This window comes from Amphibalanus amphitrite, unplaced genomic scaffold, assembly GCF_019059575.1.
Source record: "Amphibalanus amphitrite isolate SeventyFive unplaced genomic scaffold, NRLGWU_Aamphi_draft 000153F_arrow, whole genome shotgun sequence".
Lineage (NCBI taxonomy): Eukaryota > Metazoa > Arthropoda > Thecostraca > Balanomorpha > Balanidae > Amphibalanus > Amphibalanus amphitrite.
This window is the reverse complement of record NW_024881648.1, coordinates 861310-880761: the sequence shown is the minus strand read 5'-3', so window position 1 is coordinate 880761 and position 19452 is coordinate 861310. Positions and strand designations below refer to the sequence as shown.

General features: G+C 51.4%; 1 protein-coding gene and 1 long non-coding RNA gene across 5 annotated transcripts in view; one reads left to right on the top strand and one right to left on the bottom strand.

Annotated features, from left to right (window-relative positions):
* Positions 1 to 19452, top strand: part of LOC122383042 (atrial natriuretic peptide-converting enzyme-like) — a 44124-nt gene that overhangs the window by 6431 nt on the left and 18241 nt on the right. For 2 of the 4 annotated variants that reach the window (XM_043369123.1, XM_043369122.1), the window contains exon 2: positions 4195 to 4302. In XM_043369123.1, the coding sequence (XP_043225058.1) occupies positions 4207 to 4302 (96 nt within the window). In that variant the 5' untranslated portion in view covers positions 4195 to 4206. Of the gene's footprint in view, positions 1 to 4194; positions 4303 to 4987; positions 5041 to 8753; positions 9102 to 19452 lie in introns of those variants that run through there. The other 2 variants (XM_043369124.1, XM_043369125.1) reach the window with 2 other exon arrangements.
* On the bottom strand, positions 11716 to 19092 carry LOC122383043. Its single transcript, XR_006256763.1, has 2 exons — positions 18940 to 19092; positions 11716 to 12810 (listed from the first exon to the last, which is right to left on the bottom strand). It is a non-coding gene; the product is annotated as an uncharacterized LOC122383043 (long non-coding RNA).

Genomic DNA, 19452 nt, shown 5'->3' with positions numbered 1-19452 from the left:
CCCTTGTTGGTGACGGATATATATACCTATTTGGTAGGTGCCTAGCCTATGTATGTGTGTATGTAGCTGATTTTGGTGTGAAATGTGTAATTTTTCCACAGTTTGGTATAGTAAGTTCGTCACGATTGAGAACATAATTATTATATATTCACTTGCATACATAAAATCAAATTGCTTAAACGTAAAAATATAAAAAGATAAACTTGTCAGAATGGTCTGTAAAGCCCCGCATAAGATTTTTTTTAGCAGTTGACTAATATGCGTGTTATGAGTATTGAGTAACACCAGTAACACAAAAGACAATATTTGTACCGTATCAAGGAAAGCATGATAGCTCAGCTTGTATTTGCTTGCAGTATGTCATATTTCTGTGTGAGGATAAAATATCTGCTGAAAGTGAATGTTGCAGTGCAGAGTCTGCGTCCCATGGGAACGTGTTCCCCGGACCTCCAGTGTACAACCCGTCATCTGTCACAGCTTGTCACAGCTTGTCATCTGTCACAACGACAGTCTGTCATCTGTCACAATGACAGAGGTGTGTGGTCTAGTTGACACGGTGTAACACGGTGTCAGCTCGACGCGTATTTGCAAAGTTCTCGCATCTCAGGCCGAGCGTCTGTTCTGTGGAACAAGGGTCCAGCATCCGTTCTGTGTCGGTGTGGCTATCTCTGGTCATACGGATTGCTAATTTTTTAGACGTTATTCTGCCAAGCAGCTGTTAGACTCTCGTTTGTCAGTCCGTTTGTCTTGTCCGCTTTCTACTCCTGGCGGCCTCTGTGTCCTTTGAGTAAATCTACATGTTCTGTGAGCCCTCCTACCATGTTCTCTATAAGACCGCTACTGCGTCCTGTGAGCCCGTGCCACCTGTGTCCTGGGAGCTCGCGCAGATCGAGGTGACCGGACCGTCAGGCCTGTCAGAGACGCTGTGGGTCGGTGCGTAACTCGGGCCCTGCCACGGTCCACCGGCCGACCAAATAAGGGTGCCGCGACCGGCCACCGCTCTAGCCTGTCACGGTCACATCAGTCCGGGGATTCCAATCAAACTGTGTGACAACCATAGGTAAACAGTTATGAAGAAACAAACAGAGCAGAAAAACGCATGCTAAAGCAGCTAGATAGTGACAAAAATGAAACGGTCAACCCAAATGTCTTGTTTCAAGGCAAAGGCAAAATTAAATATGTAAATGGTCCCAGGTAAAATAAAACTAAAGGAATGTTCTTTGCATATTGATGATATTTTAACGTGTAGATTTACGTATAGAGGCTGGATGTCATAGGTCCAAGTTATCGGTATGCCGGAAAAAATGCATTATTATAAGCCAGTTTTTCAGTCTTTTCTGCAAAATGACACTGGAACGATCGCATAAATTTTGTCATCAATTAAATCGAAGAGACATGCTTTTTGTTATTAAAGTCAAAAGGTCATTATTTTACGATGTTTATTGTTTCGTGCTTGGTAACAGATATAATAGGTAGATACTTACTAGTGGTGTCAATTTCAGAAAACGTATGTCCAATGTCCGTCCAACGTCCAATACTTACGTCAACTGTCCGTCCAAAAACGTCCAAGCCAGCCATTTGTCCAAAGATGTCCGACATCTACGCAATAGTTTACACTCAACACTGTTATTTAATTTGCTTTTAATGTATCGTTACCAGCTCAAAAGTGTTAATCATATCGAAAGCTGAGCTTTCTAATAGCCAATCAATGTTAAACACGATTACTTTTTAAGAATGTTGAGGTGTGCCAAGCGATTGTCCCAAGTTGTCCAAAGCCTGCTGTCATTGTCCAACCAAATTCCGAATTGGACATTGGACAAAATCGGAATTCCGAAGATTCAAGTTCCGATTGACACCACTAATACTTACCCAGGACATGCCCAGGATGTTGATGTCAATTTAAGTCGCATTTAGCTTCTCTATTTGGAAAAGGTGCACTGCCATGAGAAAAGATTATCTTTCATGGGGTGTTCCCACCACCCTTTCAGAGGAAATGTACAGCGACGTATTGTTCATGATTTCTTGCAACCGCAAATGTTGAAAGGTGCGTTAAGCCTTATGTTAAACTTGCTGTGAGCATAAAAGTTCACGACTGTGTGCCTGAATATTTTTCCCTGAATGTTTCGAATCAAATATCGTATAATTGCATAGGCGTCGCCAGACATTTTCGGTTGGGGGGGGGGGGGGGGGGCAAGCCGTTACTCACTCGTTTTACGTATCATTCGACGCGCAATGGTGCGAGGAATCCGATGGTGACAAAGTTTTCCTTCTAGCTATAGCATGTATTTTTTTTTACAAAAAAAAAATCAAAAGTTTGAAATTTCTGGACAAAAACGACCGTTAGAATTACAGTGGCTGCGATTGCCGACGCACTGCAGAGGGCCCCTGTGCAGACTCTCGTCGCTCATGATCATTACCCAGAAGAAGGTGAAAAACGCTCCATTTGAATCGGATCACCTCGCTAAAACCTCCATTCACGCATGCATGCCGAGGTTTTACGTGAAATGCATAGGGCTTATCCCAGCCGCCGATTGTAGCTAAGAATTGGGCATTCGGCGGAGACTGAGAGAGAATGTCGGAAGTGTGAATCGGAAGTACATCATTCATCCTTGCTGCAGTGAGAAGAAGTGTTTTGTTCACTCGAGTGTGAACAAAAAGGTTCTGGTTTTTCGAGTGAAGGGAAGCGCTGCAAACGCGACCAAAAATATTTAACGGAACCAAAAGTTACGCACGGGATAGCGGCAAGGGATCCCGTAGAGATAGGATTGCGACTTCCAGGCCATTTCAGGCCACTGAGGGTCAGTGTGGACTCTCAGAAGCCTGCTTAGGATCCCGGAGATCGGCGTGGGTCACCCCAAATATTTACGTGTATGTGGTGCTTTAGGGCTTTCCGAGCCTAAGGTGGGCCCGGAAAGCCCTTTAGGGCACACGAGCTTTCAGAAGCCAGTGTGGGCGGCGGGCGCTAAGAGACTAGGCCCAGGGTGAGCCTGGAGCCCTCGAACAACAGTGTGAACCGTCGGGGTCTGTGTCGAATCCTTAAGGACCCTACGTTGTTAGGGACATAAGAAACATGTGTTGCGGCTCTCAGAGGGACACGTGAGTTGTGACCCCTCAGATGCCGGGTTGGGGTTTAGTAAAGTCTGTCGCCTCAAAAGTTCGGCTGAACTATCATAGGCCAGTTGAGGTTTTCAGAAATTTTCGAAGGCATCCTCAAAGATTCGTGTGGCCCTTCAGAGGTCTACGTATGTATAATGTCCTCAAAGATACCTGTATGGGCCCTCTAGAGAACATGGACACCAGTGGGACTCTCAGAGGCCGGTTTGGGCCCTCCGAAAGCTTCTTAGAGCTCAGTGGAGCTCCTTAGGAGCCTGTGTGAAAAGCAGGCTCATGAGCCCTGCGGCACTTGAACGGTACTTGTGCCTGTCGCAGACATTTGACGAGAGTTGAGAAAGGCCCCGAAGATTTCTTGTCACGCTTTGAACGAAAATTATGTGTCAGCACTCCAAAATTTATGAAAATCAGCTACAAAATGTAATACAGAACCAACTAGGAACATGGCATGAATCATGGCATTGACATTTCCGAGTCTGGAGTCGGAGTCTTGAAGATTTTGGCGACTGCGACTCTGACTTTGGTTTGAACTGCACGCTCCAACAGAGTCTGACCTCACAGGCATTCTTAGAAAGGTACCCCCATTTTTCCCCGACTCCAAAATCTCATCGGATCTGTATTGATCTCAGGGGGTGCCCGGTCCGAGGTTGGGGGGGGCAAGCTGCCCCGCTTGCCCCCCCCCCCCCCCCGTGGCGACGCTAATGTATAATTGACTCACTCTCTTTAGTTCGGTTTGCAGTTTACACCTACCTTCTCGTGATGCTGTCATGTCACGGCCAACTGTTTTATTTATGCATCTTTTATAATGTTTTAAAGTATATTTATTTTCCAATGCTATTCGATGCCTACTAAGCGGAGTACTGTTCAAGAAAGTCCTTTGCCCTTTGCTCAGACAGACCATATGATGCGGAAAATGTCGATGTAGTTATATATAGTATGTCTTTATTACAGTCGTGGTTGTATTGAAACTCAATGCCTCTTCACAAAGATAATGCGTAGGATGTATTCCGTGTGTAACGAAATGTGCTCGCCATGGCGTTGAGCTCGCTAATTCAGTTTTCCTCCGGCGTGATGCGTTTTCAGACGAACCTGACGATGACGCCCGCGGGCAGCTGCCGACGTCACAAGTTCGTGGTGCTCGGACCGGAGAGCACCTTCAGTCTCCGGTCGTCCACCACGTTCAGCGCAGATGTGAGTAATTTCTACTGGACCAAAGCGGAAGAGCTCTTCACTTTTACTTTACCCTATTCAATGTCGTATTAATTAAAGCCCCATAAAACTGCTCTTTTGTTTCCGTCATTGAATTAAAGCTCAGGTTTCTTGACTCTTCATTGCTAATGTTAGAGATGGATTCCACTTTGAAATGGATTCTCTCGTGTCAACGACCCATGAACGACACTTTCAAAATACAATCAATAACATTACCATTTACTGGGATCGATATATAATCTCAGAAGCCAGTAGCCGGTGGTCTATAGGAACCACCAGCAGGTCTCACGGTAGCGCTGAGAGATACATATGTATATCTCGGTGTCATCTCGGCGACTCATTAGATACGGCCTGGATAGCGGCGGTCCGCCGAGCGGAACCAAATGTCGTCGGAGCACACGGGTTGGTGTCAGCGTGTGGCATACATTGTCGGCAACAGATCTGCTCAGAGGTTACACATTCATAGAGACAAACAGACCCGACCTCAAAATCACACAGAGGGGTGATCCGACCCCCAATGACCCGACATAGCCCGCTGAGGGTCGGACTATCCGGCGAGGTCCGGCCGTGCCGTGACCGGGCCGCCGTCTCACGCAGCCGGTGCTCTGATTGGCTGAGAGCGGCGCGGCGGCGGCCGCGCGGTCGCTGGCGCCGTGTCGCCGCCGCCGCAGTCAGTCGCGCGCACGCTGCCGTGTCGAGTCGCGAGCGGCGTCCGAGTGAGTGAGGACCGCGCCCGGTCGAGGACTGCTGTGTGCTGTGCTGTGCCGAGCTGTGCTGCCGTCTCCGTCACCGTCTCCCGGGTATTGTGCTGTTCGGGGGCGGCGTGAGTCTCCGTAATGTGATATTGGTGCTGAACTGTGTCGAACATGTGCTGTGTTGCCGTGCTCTTGTTGGTGATGTGAGATAATGGGTCACTGTAATTGTATCGTGATGTGCTAACGTTTTTCGAATTATTCATTGGTAGCCATTAATAAAATCTTTTCACTGTACGTTCCATCTGGTTGGTTGTTTCTCTGTTCTGATGGCTGTCTTGTAACAACTTATTCAGATATTGTTCCTTTATTGTCCATCCATTTAAAAGATAACGTTTCCTTTTGCTCACACTTTGATGTGGTGCCGGTTCCAGTTGCAGTTTCTGTTGGTGTTACCTTCCTCGCTTGTCGTTGCAGTCCCCCGATAGCGTGCTGTGCCCCTGTTGCAGTCCCTGTGCTAGTGTGCTGAGAAGTTTCCCCTTGTCCTGGGATAATGTACTGTTTACCAATTGCAGTTTTTTTTGCTAACGATGTTTATAAGCGTGCGATCAATGGCGTGCAGCAATGTGGTTGAGTGTACTGGTGATGTGCTTCTAAGTGCCAATGACTCTCATAAAATGATTGACAGGCTGAGACTAGCAACTTCAGATGAGATTCCATCTTGTCTGGGAAATATTTTTTCTAGCTTACCTATTCAAAAAACTAACCAAGTATTTTCAACAAGAATCAGGGATGCATCGTTACAAACACTGGTGACATCCCTAAAAGTTGCTTAATTTGCGGTTTGCTTCAGCTCAACGCAGTGAAATGATGCAAAACGCACTTCTTTTTGTCGATGCTGGTAGCAAGTACGCTTTGGTTAGCGATTTCCTGCCTCCGATTTGTTCTGGTAAGATCGCGTGAAAATTTCTCATCATTTATCTACGGTGCATTTTCTGCTCGGAGCAAAAACCATACCATGAGACATTTCCTATTGTTTCCCGGAATAATGCTGCTATTTTTAGCTAAGTGCCTTATGTTTTGAAAGTGGAAATCATATACGCTCCCACGCTTTTTACTTTAAGTCGTGGATAAAGCAAAAACAAACAATTATTTGAGCTGTGTAAAGAAATTAATTGGCTCACATGTCAGCCGGTAGTGGCCTTATTACCTATACGACAATACGACAAAGATTAGATAATTCATTTTCGCTGGTATTTCATGCTTTAGCTCGAAAAATATTTATCTAGACTTCCTCTAAATGTTATGTTGGACAGGCAAAGCTTAAGTTGCAGCTTAATTACAATATCGCAACAAAGCCTTATCATTTATCTGAATTGGGTCACTACAGCCCACAGATTACACCTTAAATTTCCTATAGTAGCGGTAACGTACGCTTCACTTCACATAATGCCCGTTTTTTATCAATGGCTGGTCCGACTCGACTTCCCTGAGCTCGAAGGATGGGCCCCTACTCTAGCACGCATCATTATATCCTGGCTTCTGGTCTTGTCTTGACACCAAGACCTGTCATTAGACGTTCATAGCCTCTCGCCGCTGGGCCCGCGGCTACTCCGGCAGCGCACATCGCCCGGATGTGGCCTCTGCCCTCCCGGCCTGAGTGTGTCCGGTGTTGAGCCGGAGTCGTGGCCAGCAGACAGCCTCTGCTCCATACATCAGCCGTGGGTGACCATAGTGCGGCCCCACAGACAGCCTCTGCTCCACATATTGGTCGTGGGCGGGCGCTCAACATCCGGTCTGCCCGGTCGGTCGGCGGTCGGTGGTTGTGACCCGGTCGTCCGGTATACCCAGTGACGACTCTGGTGACCCACTCGGGGCCGGTCCGTCCGACCCGCTGACCGGCCGGCCGACTCAGAGCCGTCAGACCACTCTGTGGGCCGCTGTGCGGCGGGGAGCGCGTGGCCGGCCGACCTGCCGCGCGGCCGGCGGCACCGTTAGCGGCCGGACGGGCCACCACCCACAGCACCCCGTGCCGCAGCGACAGCAGTGCAGTCCGCACCGCAGCGCAGCCCGCACAGCCGGCCGCAGCGGCAGTCACGTGCAAAAACCGGCGGCGACGGGTGCCACCGGTTACCACCTCCGGAGCAGGCCGATCTGCTGGCAGCTCCGGGCTGACCTCGAATTTAGAGCAGCCGGTACGGCCAGGCCGAGGTGGGCACGGACAAATACGGCACCCTGACATACTTGAAAACGTGCTGCCAGCGAGACCTCATTGCAAATGTTGATCGACCAGCATTTTCATTGTATGCTAAGCAAGGTTTTACGTAGCTACTGAATCTTTAACTCCCGAAGAACATTGGAGGTGTTTTTCCCGGCCTGGGGATTAGCGCAGTAGCTGACTAATGCAGCGTGTTTTCCTATAACTCCATGGTCAGTGTTGTTAATTATCTAGCGCCGCTGTTTAAATGTTGTGGCCATTTCGGCCCTCGGCCAGGTGCTCATCACGATGGATTCCGGGGGTAGGGGGAGGGGGCGTATTTCCGCTACCACCACCTGGCATTACCGGTCGTCACTGGCGCCCTTCCGGTCTGGCCTTGTCGGGGTGGAAGAGGATGAGCGACGGCGTGTCAAAACTGACCGTCTTGCGGTATAAAGTATTACCTAAGTAGTGAGCGACTCTGTCCCGTCTCCGTCCCGTCTCCGTCCCGTCTCCGTCCCGTCTCCGTCCTGTCTCCGTCCCGTCCCGTCCCGTCTCTGTCGAGTTCCGTCTTCCCTCTCGTTTCATGCTCGTAACCCGTCCGTCCCGCCCCTGATTCTCCGCCGTCCTTCTCCCCACACCATTGTTACTCCACTCCAATACTCTGACCCGGATTGGTGCCGTGCCGTTAGGACGGCAGCCACGCACCCGGTGAAAAGAGGCCCGCTGAAAGGCGCCCTTTGCTCCCAGGAAATTACGGCGCCGCCCGGCGCGGGCTCCCGGATACGGCACCGCTGGACCGTGGTTAAGTTGTTCCTCATTCCTCACCGGCCCCTTCCAGTCCGTCTCGGTCGTTTTTGTGCCCCTCTCGCCGACTATTAGGGCGGTAACCTGCGGTGGCCGGTGACACATTTCACATTGTCTTCGGCGGCTATTTGGGTTAATTGAGGCCGTGACAAAGTAACCGTTGAAATTCTTCCTTCTTTAGGTGCTGTACTGAGGTTTCCGAGATTGTCCAAGAGTTCAGTAACCCTTTACCAGCTGTAATGTCCATCCTGGTCCACAGGTGCCACTCAAACTTTATCGAATTTTAGTGTTGGGGGAGGGAGAGAAGAACAAAAAATAGCATTGTTCTTCTCTAGAAACAAATTACAAAATTCGGCACTTTATGATAACGGGCACTTTATGCCTAGCAGAACTTTTATGATTTTACTTGCTTTGCCTTTGACTATCACAAGACATTGCATCGTGCCGACTTGAAAATATGCATTGCAGCATACATTATGTAGTATGTATGTATACTATGCTTAGGCACTGTTATTATGCTGGTACTGGTATGAGCGTGCTGTGTGAGGGCGTGCATTTTCCTGTGCAATCGTTTTGGCAGTTGTCTTGTACTGTATCATTGTTCGTATTGTCTCTGTAGTCTGTCAAGGCTGTCCGGTGACAAACATCGTGTTTTTAACGGAGACGGTACACGGCTGCAGCACCGCACACTTGTCAAAACTCTCCGGGCTCTAACCGATCACGTATGTTACCTGCAGTTGTCACAAACAAGCATAGGCAACAGTGTCAATGCGAGGCTTTCAAGACATCATAGACGTAATCGAAAGCGCATAGACACTTGCTGTTCTACAAATCATCAGATCTGAAGTTGTGCGCACGTGACCTTCCCTGGCGCATCGTTTCGCGACTGCTCCTGACCTCCGCCGCGCTAGTGGCCGCCGGTTCGTCGTCGAGTGCCTGTCGCGCCGTGTTCGCGGGCGGACCATGTGAGTTCAGCGGGTCAGAAGTGTTGACTGAGGAGGTGACTGGACTGTGACTCACTCCGAGCACCCGCCACGACGCCAGTCATGGGCAAACTCTCCAAGAGTCGCCGCTCCGATCTGGAGGTGAGTTTCCCGGCGAGCCGCGGAGAAACCGGTCGGTCGGAGCGCGCGGGGACGCAGCCATTGGAGGTGAACCGAAAACCGGCGGCGACGGGAAAGCGTTTCGTTAACTTCAGATTTATGTTGTGAGGCTCTGAATCTGAGAAACGCTCTCTGGTCGGCGCAATGTCCTGAGAATTGGACGCGCCTGTTACCAGAGCCGTTTTCATCTTCACTCAGAATCGATAGTGCCCTCGAAACGGCTGCATCTCGTGTGGATGAATCTTCTGTATATGCTAATGTAAATGCTCCCTCGATTGTTCTAGTGTATTCTGGACCGTGCCTGTGATGCACCTTTCATAGCCGTACGCTCTATCTTGATTTATAGGTTCAGTTCGTAGTGAAATAGTGAAGTACCGCTGTAAGGTAAATGTTATCCCGCATGGTGCTCCATTTACCGGACGTCCAGCTCAGAGTTGGAACGTGTTGTTCCACACAGCAGCCCCGTAATATATTCATGGAATCCCGGGCTCTATTCTCGGACTATCGATACCTTTACTTTCTTCGAATTCTTCATCGCTCGACTTTCTCTTCCTTGCGGCGCTTGTGTTTCCTCAGCGGTGCCAAACACGCTAATTAGGCGGTCGGAGGGCGGCAGGGACAGGGTCCGACTAGACGAAATAAATAAGAATCATCTGTTCACTTTGCTCCGACTGCCGCCGCGGCCGAGCGCCGTGCAAGCTTCAGACACTTCACTGCTGACTAGAAGCAGGCTTAATTTGCGCTTTTGTCGGTAGCCTCTTTACGACGCTGCCCTGTAAGCCCGCCATTGACCTGACACGACTAATTGCCCCGGTGTCACGGGCGGCGGCTGTATGTTCCGCCCCAGTTGGCAGAGCGCTGCTCGGGCCGCGGGGCGGCAGGACGACCCCTTCCCACGGCCTCTGCAGGGTCGTCGGGTCACTGGGCCGGACGGACGACCCGCCGCGACAGCCGGCGCCCCCTAATGAGAGTGACGAAGGGCAGAACCTCGCCGGGGGCAGCCCCGCGCCCGCAGTGGGACCGGCCGGGACTCATTACAGCGTCTTGACGGCCGCTGACCTATTCAGATATCGCGTCGATACGTTACCGTAATATTCTGCATTGGTGTGTTGCATAATGCATCAGTGTTTTCTGCTTCAGTTCACATGGCCTATATAAGCGAGAAGAACATCAGTCAAGCTGAAGAATACACTATAGCTTGAAGAAGACGTTATTTCATTTTTAGTGCACGCACGCGTGTCCCGTTTACGTCTGCTAAACTGTTGCGCGTAGTGAGTTGTGCACCCCGCCGATAATTATAGACTGCACTCTGACGGCTGTGGTGATTTAGTGATGCACGAGGCGTCACACATGTGCTGCCAAATGCCTCCGTTCACGGTCCGTTTCTGCTTCTGTCGCCTGAGTACTCGTGTGCTGCGCCCGCGTCAACGCTCCTAACGGCTCGGCGTCCCCGCGAGTCTTTAGCCGGCGCGGCGGTGTGGGCAGTAGTAGAGCAGGGAGCTGCTGGTTGGGATCGACAGCTGTTGGATGGCAGGATTACCAGGTGGCGGCTCCGGATAGGTGCCGGTGGTAATTCTAACGGCATCTCGGGGACGTCCGGTGCTTATCGCCCGGCACGGAGGAGAGGAGAGGAGAGGAGAGGAGAGGAGAAGAGAAGAGAATAGAGACAGTAGAGCTGAGCAGAGGCAGAGAGAAGTCATGTTATTTGACTCCGATAATTTGACACGTAACTAATTGATCCTCCGAGGTCATTTGAGCCGCGGCGGCCGGCTCTCTGCAGCCGGTAATCAGACACCCTCCCTCCCTCCCCTCCCGGCCCCTGTCGGGCCGTCGGCGGCTCCCCTGCACCTCCGCGGCCGGGTCGGTCAGGCGGTGTGACCCGTCCGATGTGGGTCAGCCGCGCCGGCCGACTCCGGAGCCCAGCTGGTCGACTCGGTGACGGCTCTGAGCTGACGTCACGGGACAGTGCGCAGAGTCAACAGCGGTGCACCTTCGGAGGGAAGAGTAGGGAGGGTGAGAGAGAGAGAGAGAGAGAGAGAGAGAGAGAGAGAGAGAGAGAGAGAGAGAGAGAGAGAGAGAGAGAGAGAGAGAGAGAGAGAGAGAGAGAGAGAGAGAGAGAGAGAGAGAGAGAGAGAGAGAGAGAGAGAGAGAGAGAGAGAGAGAGAGAGAGAGAGAGAGAGAGAGAGAGAGAGAGAGAGAGAGAGAGAGAGAGAGAGAGAGAGAGAGAGAGAGAGAGAGAGAGAGAGAGAGAGAGAGAGAGAGAGAGAGAGAGAGAGAGAGAGAGAGAGAGAGAGAGAGAGAGAGAGAGAGAGAGAGAGAGAGAGAGAGAGAGAGAGAGAGAGAGAGAGAGAGAGAGAGAGAGAGAGAGAGAGAGAGAGAACGGGGCGGTGAGTCAACAGAGGTGCACCGCCGGCAGAGAGAGAGGAGGGGAGGAGGAGGGAGGGCAGCGGTAAATGAGCGCGCAGAGATAAAGGGAGGAGAGTAACGGTAAATGAGATAAGGGGAGAGTAAAAGTAGAGAGGCCGGGAAGGTGTCTGAAAGATAAAGGTGTCTGTCTGAAAAGGTGAAAGAAAGTTACAGCCATCTAATAATGCGGTTCTGTGACATAGCTGTATTATGCCGTAAATTCTGAAACGAACAGAAAATCGTATGAAACAGTCGTTAAATCGTTTAGAATGAAGTCAGCCATTAACTCATTGCACAGTACATAGCAAAAATTAATCATTTCAACCAACTTACATCGTTTGCGCCTTTCTGCCTTTCAATTCATCCAAACAATGCGGAACGTTCGTGACGCCGCCACGCGGCCGAACTCTTTGCCTCCACCGCGCCGCTAATGCCTTTCGCCGACGGAGGAGGAGGCAACCAAAATATACGGCCCGCGACACTCGCGGTTACATGGCTCCTCTAAATTTGGTAAACAAAATTTACTTCTCTAGCATCCCCCACACACTTATCGCCACGCATATGACTGCGCATGACTCATGACTTCTCATAACGCTTAGGTGAGCACTTCTCACAGCACGTGTGACTCCCCATGACACTCAAAATGCACCTTTCACAACACGAGTGGCTCCTCGTAACACTTAGGAATGCGTTCTCACAGCGCGTGGCTCCTCATAACACCACAGTCCGATCGTCAGAGTGCGTGTCTCGGCTGACACAACTCCCTGCCGGTGAAAAGGTACACTCACTGGCTCCGATCAGTCAGATGTCGGATAGCGACGGCCACCCGCAGATGGAGACACCACCCTGGACCGTCATCGCACGGCCACATCCGGCGCTCGAGTCCTCCATTCACCGAGTCTGTATCACATCTCACCCCGCTCGGCGCCCGGGCTGAGAGTCGCCACGGTCAGGTCCCGGTCTCTGCCGCGCCGGCCATGCCGCTCAGCGGCCACGCCGCTCAGCGCGTCAGGCCGACGATGCCGTGCACAGGTCGCTCCAGGTCCCGGCCTCCGGAGCGAACCTTCACCTTCCTCACCAGGCCGTCACGGCTGGGCACGGCCTCGACGATCCGGCCCAGAGGCCAGCTGCCTCTCGGAGACTCCTCCATCAGGAGCACGACGTCGCCCGGTTGAACGTTGGGCCTCGCCGACCTCCATCGTCGGCGCTCTTGGAGTGAAGACAAGAGCTCCGTCCTCCATCTTGACCAGAAGCGGTCTGCTACTAGCTGGACTCTACGCCAGCGCTGGCGAGAGTAAGCATCTGCTGACTGGAATCTACCAGGGAGGGGCAGTACTCGTCTAGTCTTTTGAGTTAGTATTTGGTTAGGTGTTAGCGGTTCTACTAGGTCAGTTTGGGTCATGTCGGGAGAGGATATGGGACGGCTGTTCATGATTGCTTCAGCCTCCACCATCACTGTTCTCAGCGTCTCGTCGTCGAGCTGACCGGCGTGGCTGATCAGTACAGCGCTGAGTGCAGCTCTTGCGGAGCGAATCATCCGCTCCCACGTGCCGCCCATGTGGCTGGCGCACGGCACATTCATCTTCATCTCGACGAGATCACAGTTCTCTTTCAGGAGCTCCCTTTGAACTTTCTCGTGGTCCATTTCTTTCAAAGCTTCTTCCATCGCGTTCTTCCCGCCGACGAAATTTGTGCCCCTGTCGCAGCGTAGCGTTCTCACTGGGCCGCGTCTACCGACAAACCTCCTGAAAGCATTCAAGAAGGAGTCTGTCGTGAGGGAATTGGCCGTCTCAATATGCACAGCCCTTGATGCCATGCAAGTGAACAGAACTCCCCATCGTTTGAGCTCGCTCCGCCGTTCCTTGATGTAAAACGGGCCGAACAGGTCCACTGCACTGTGCGTGAACGGCTCGGCAGGGCTCAGGCGGTCTTCCGGCAGGTCAGCCATCTTCTGCTCCACTGGAGATCCACGGATCTTCTTGCAGGTCACACAGGCCAGGATGTGGCGCGAGACTACACCTCTGGCTCCAACTACCCAGAACCCTGCAGAGCGGATCTCCGCTAGGGTCATCCCGCGGCCAGCGTGGCGGGTTCTCTGGTGGCAGTGGTCGACAAGTAGGCAGGTGACGTGACTTGCTCGCGGGAGGATGACTGGGTGCAGCTCAGTCACTGGTAGTTCTGCCCTCCGGATCCTGCCGCCTACATGAATCAATCCATCGGCTCCAAGGAAAGGATCCAACCTCACGAGCCTGCTGGTCTTCTTGACGTTCATCTTCACTTCATCAGTCTTCTTCATTTTCTTCAACACTTTCAGCTCTTCTGGGAACGCTTCAGCTTGCGTAGCCCTTATCATCGCTGTCTCTGCTCTTTGCAGGTCTTCAACCGTCAGTGGTTGTCCAACTGAGTGGCGCCGTCCCTGCAGCACGTCCATGTACCTCAGACATAGCGCAACAGCTCTCTTGGCCCGGTGCCAGGTCGAGAAACGCTGAAGTCTCTCGGTCACGGTGGCACGGGGACGTGTCTCTGATGCTGCAGTCTGAAGCGTAACGACTGGCCGAATGGCGTGCTTCACCTCAGGGTCACTCTGGTCCACAGTTGGGCTCACCTTCTGATCCGGCAGTGGGTTCACACTGTTCAGGAATGGTGGTCCGGACCACCACAAGGTGCTGTCTCTGAGCTCGGCGGCGCTCGTGCCTCTTGAGGCGAGATCAGCAGGATTCATCTTGGACTCGACATACCGCCATTGACGGGGCTCTGTACGATCCCTAATCTGTTGGACTCGGTTTCCCACAAACACGTGGAAGCGTCTGGCCTCGTTGGAGATGTAGCCGATGGCCACCTTGCTGTCGGTCCAGAAGAATTCGGCGACACTGCCGAGGTCAAGTTCTTTCTGAAGGAAGCTGCTCACTTGAACGGAAATCAGTGCTGCGGTGAGCTCGAGGCGAGGGACTGTAACGGGTTTGGAAGGAGTCACCCTGGCCTTACTCATCACAAGTCTACAGCTGACTCTGTTCTGGTCGTCTATGAGGCGGAGGTAACTGCACTGACCGTATCCGTGCGTGCTGGCATCGGAGAAGTGGTGCAGTTCCACTTGTTGCAGGGCTCCGAAGTCCATCGGTGTGTAACATCTTCGAATTTTCAAGGTTGACAGGGTCTCCAGCTCTGACATCCATTCATTCCAGCGCATCAGCAGAGTCTCTGGGACTGGGTCGTCCCAGCCGAGACCATCACGGCACAACTCCTTTAGAATCTGCTTGCCTCTCAGAATAAATGGAGAGATGAAGCCGAGGGGGTCAAATATGGAGCTAACCACAGACAGCATCCCCCTTCTAGTTGGTGGTTTATCGTTGGGCTTCACACTGAACTGAAGTACGTCGTTTTCTGTGTCCCACTCTATGCCAAGAGCTCGCTGGATGGGCAGCCTGCCCGCTCCGGCTTCCAGACTCTGCGTAGTAGAGCAGCGGCTCTCTGGCGGCACAGATTTCAGGACTTCAACGCTGTTAGACGACAGCTTGTGTAGTTCAAATCCACCCTGCTTACACAACTGGCGAGTCGCGTCGATGAGGCGCACAGCTGTGTCTTCGTCATCTACGGACGTGAGACCGTCGTCGATGTAAAAGTTTCTTCTTACGAAGTCGGCAGCTTCTTTTCCACTTTCATCTGCGTAGCTGTCGGCTGCTGTTCTGAGGGCGAACATAGCACATGCTGGTGAAGATCTTGCGCCGAACAAATGTGTCGTCATTCGGTACTCCTCGGGCTCCTGATGCACGTCACCGTTTTCCCACCAGAGGAACCTCAGGAAGTTACGATCGGTTCTGTTGACCCCCACCTGATTGAACATGCCTCTGATATCACATGTAAGAGCGATCGGTTTCATCCGAAAACGACAGAGGATTCCGGCGAGGCTGTTCGTCATGTCGGGTCCTTGCAATAGATGACTGTTCAGCACCTCTCCACCAAATTCGGTGCTACAGTCAAAAACGACACGGATTTTGTCCGGCTTCTTCGGGTGGTATATGCCGTGGTGGGGCAAATACCATACCCTGCCATTGCTGAGCTGCTGTTCATCTGTTGGGACCTTCTCAGCGTGACCATTGGCGATCGTGGCTTCCATGAACGTTGTGTAGTCACGCCGGAATGCATCATTTCGTACTAGCTTCGAGCGGAGTCCTTTGAGGCGCTGCACTGCTGCAGCTCTGTTGTTCGGCAGTCTGACGTCTCCCTTCAGCGGAAGCGGCATCTCGTAGTGCCCGTCTTCTTTCTGATGGATCTCTTTGGACATCATCTTCAGGAACATCCTGTCTTCAACTGACTGTGGTTTCTCCTCTCTTGTCTCCACAAAGTCCTGTTCAAACATCTCGTGAAGCTGCTGAGGAGTCATCTCATGAGCTGTAGTCCTGAATGCGAAGTGACACAGCCTGCGGGTTCCTTTTCCTGCGTCGATGTACTGGCATCCAGAATTGATGTTCTCGCTGTCACAGACAGGGCCCACGATGCCCCATCCCAGTACGGTCCTTACAGCCCACGGGTCGTTGTCGTCACCTGTGATGACGTCTCTGGGCTTCACGGCTTTTGGGCAGTTCATCCCGACGAGAAGGCCGATTCCAGCTGCAGGGTAGTACAGCGGTATCTCATCTGCGATCGGCGCCAGGTGAGACCACTTCCTGGCAGACTCTCTTCTGGGGATGCACGAACGCTCTGCTGGAATCACCTCACGCGAATAGCACTGAGGAAGGACGATGCTGTCACCTCCCTGCACAGGCTCAATCACCAGGTCATCAACGACTGAGCTGGACACAACTGACTGGCCCGTGACTGTCTTCAGCTCCAGGGAGACTGGCTGACCCTGGATCTGGAGAGCCTCGCAAGTGCCGCCTGTCACAAAGCACGCGTCAGACTGTGGGTCAAGGACAGCATAGGTTAGAACCTTGACATCAGGGTGCTCCCTGTGACGAACGAACACAGGCAGGATCATTGAGTGGACGCAGCCTGGTCTCTTATCTCCAACTCCGGACATCACACGCAGGGATGTAGCTTGGAGCTGGTCCGTTGCTCCTTCAGGCCGACTGCTCCTCCTCTGAGTCTCAGCATCTCCGCGCTGAATGAGGTCCCTCCGAGTTTCGCTGATTGCCCTGCTCTGTGCTGCAACAGGAAACTTGTCATCATGAAGGGCAGTGGGGTGACCTTTTCCACAGGTTTCACACTTCATCTTCCTTTGGCAGGACCGCCAGACATGTCCACGCCTCAAGCATCCTCTGCAGAGTCCATACTTCATCACTGCAGCCTGCTTCTCTTCAAGGGTCATCTTGGTAAACTGTTCACACTCTGCCACTGGGTGAGCGGCAGCAACTGAAACACCTGAGCGGTCAGAGCACACCACACACCCTGGTCTGACAACACTGTGGCTGTCCCTCTTTGAGGCTGGTGCAGCAGTCGTCTGGAGCGCTCTTACAACTCTCCTGTCTTTGCGCACATCCTTCTCTTCTTTGTTGGCAGAGTCTTCGACGGGACCACAGGCCACTCTCGCTTCCTTTGCCAGGAACTTCACGAATTCCTTGAATAAAGGATATTCCGCTGGCTCACCATCTTGTGGCTCATACAGTCGCTGATCCACATATCTTCTCCAACGATCAACCACATGTTTGGGCAGCTTCCTCAACATGTAGCTGTTTTCATGCTGGTCGTCCAACACCTTCAAGTGCCCAGACGTCCTTGACAAGGCATCACACTGCTGAAGAAAGTCTGCAAACTCTCTCAGAGCCTTGCCATCTCCACTCTTGATATTTGGCCAGTTTCGGATCCGTCGTTTGTATGCAGCTGCTCGTACAAACTCGTTTCCATATCTGTCATTGAGTCTGTTCTTTGCCTCTTGGTAAGCATCTTCTGTCCGCAGCTGGATGAATCCAAGAATTGCCGCCTTCGCTTCACCTTCAGTGTATTTACCCAGGTAATGCAGTCTTTCGATTGGAGAGCTGGTCTTGGCTTCTATGTATGTTTCGAATGACTTGAGCCACAACTCAAACTTTGCCACATCACCATAGAACACGTCCGGTTCCAGAGCAGGAAGGTGGCTCTGCTTTACTTCACGCTGCAACAGATTTACAAGGCCCTGGATAACATCCATGCTCTGCTCCTGTTCACTTGTCTGTGGAGCATGGACATTTGACGCTGGCCTTTGCTGCTGACTTGTCTGTGGGACTCGGGTTCTTGGGGCAGCATCTTGGGGTGGCAGGTCCAGCATCAACTGGGACATGCGTCTTGCTGTCGTTGCTTGGAATGCATCTTGGTTTCTGGTGGTGTCATTCATATCTCTTTCAAAATCATCAATGGCTCTTTCCCTTGCTTGGCTGACAGCAAACTCTGTCATCAACTTCATGTCTTCCTCCTCACACTGCAGTTCCAGTTTCCTCTTGTTCATTTCTTGGCTTTTCTTGATAACAGCTGCTCTTGCTGCTAGTTCTGCTTGCTTTTGTCTCTCCTTCAGCTTGGCGGAGCTCAACGTCGAGCTTCCCCCATCTGAATGTTGACTGACTCTAGACAGAGCAGTTCTCGACGTCACAAAGAGGTTTGAGGCACTATCTTGAGGCTCAACACCATCAGCAGGCATTTCTTCGGGCTTGATGTCCGCAAGATACTTCAACACCTTTGCCTTCATGGCATCATTGTCATCAAGCTGACTCAAATGCCTACTCACATGGTAATCGATCTCATCATCTGGAAGCAGGGACCTTAACTCGTGATCAGATGACGTCAGCTCCTGACACAGCTTCAGCCAGTTCTCGAGCTCAGCTTTGACACATCCTATGTCTTCATTTGCAGACATAACTTCAATCAACCTCTGACCACTGGACCTTACTGCACTCAATGCTCTCTTGTACACCTTTTGTTTTACACCGAGTTGATACTGAGCTCCCTTCTCTGTTGTCTTACGACTTCTCACGCCATCTGTCACATCATCTGCATTTTGATGCTCAGCCATCATGGAGTGAGAGGATGACCAGGGAATTCAGGTAATGAAATTCAGCCACAGGAAAAGAATCAATGTCTACACAAGGTGACAGAGGAGACGATATCATACATCTACAACTACAAGTGACAATTCGGAGTTGCGTAGAATTGGTCAGGTAAAATCAGTTCATGTAGGTTGTGTTAGTACAGGTCAAGTCAGCAATTCAGGAAATCATGGTAACCCGATCAATACAGATCATATGAAATTTGCTATTCGTGGCTAGACTACGATAATTTACTGTTACAGCCATCTAATAATGCGGTTCTGTGACATAGCTGTATTATGCCGTAAATTCTGAAACGAACAGAAAATCGTATGAAACAGTCGTTAAATCGTTTAGAATGAAGTCAGCCATTAACTCATTGCACAGTACATAGCAAAAATTAATCATTTCAACCAACTTACATCGTTTGCGCCTTTCTGCCTTTCAATTCATCCAAACAATGCGGAACGTTCGTGACGCCGCCACGCGGCCGAACTCTTTGCCTCCACCGCGCCGCTAATGCCTTTCGCCGACGGAGGAGGAGGCAACCAAAATATACGGCCCGCGACACTCGCGGTTACACAATGCATCATCAAATGTGTCACCAGGCGGACTTGGAATGACCTTGCGGTCAGTCTGGCATACACACCCATTGATGACACTCCCCAATCCCCATCACAAACTTCGCGGGCTGGTCAAAAATCCGACCAGAAACATTGTGTACAGTCACGACGCAGTTTGCGAACCAAGATAAACTGCTTTCTTCTCTGTTGTTTCACACAATGATAAGTGATGAATGTGATGGACACCAAGCCATGGTCCTCCAGCGTGAGAAAATCCTTCTATTGTTTGTGAAAGATGATGTGGGGCAGCGTAAAGAGTTCAGTACACAATAATAGCAATCAGCCACCGTGAACGCCCATAATCCAATAAAT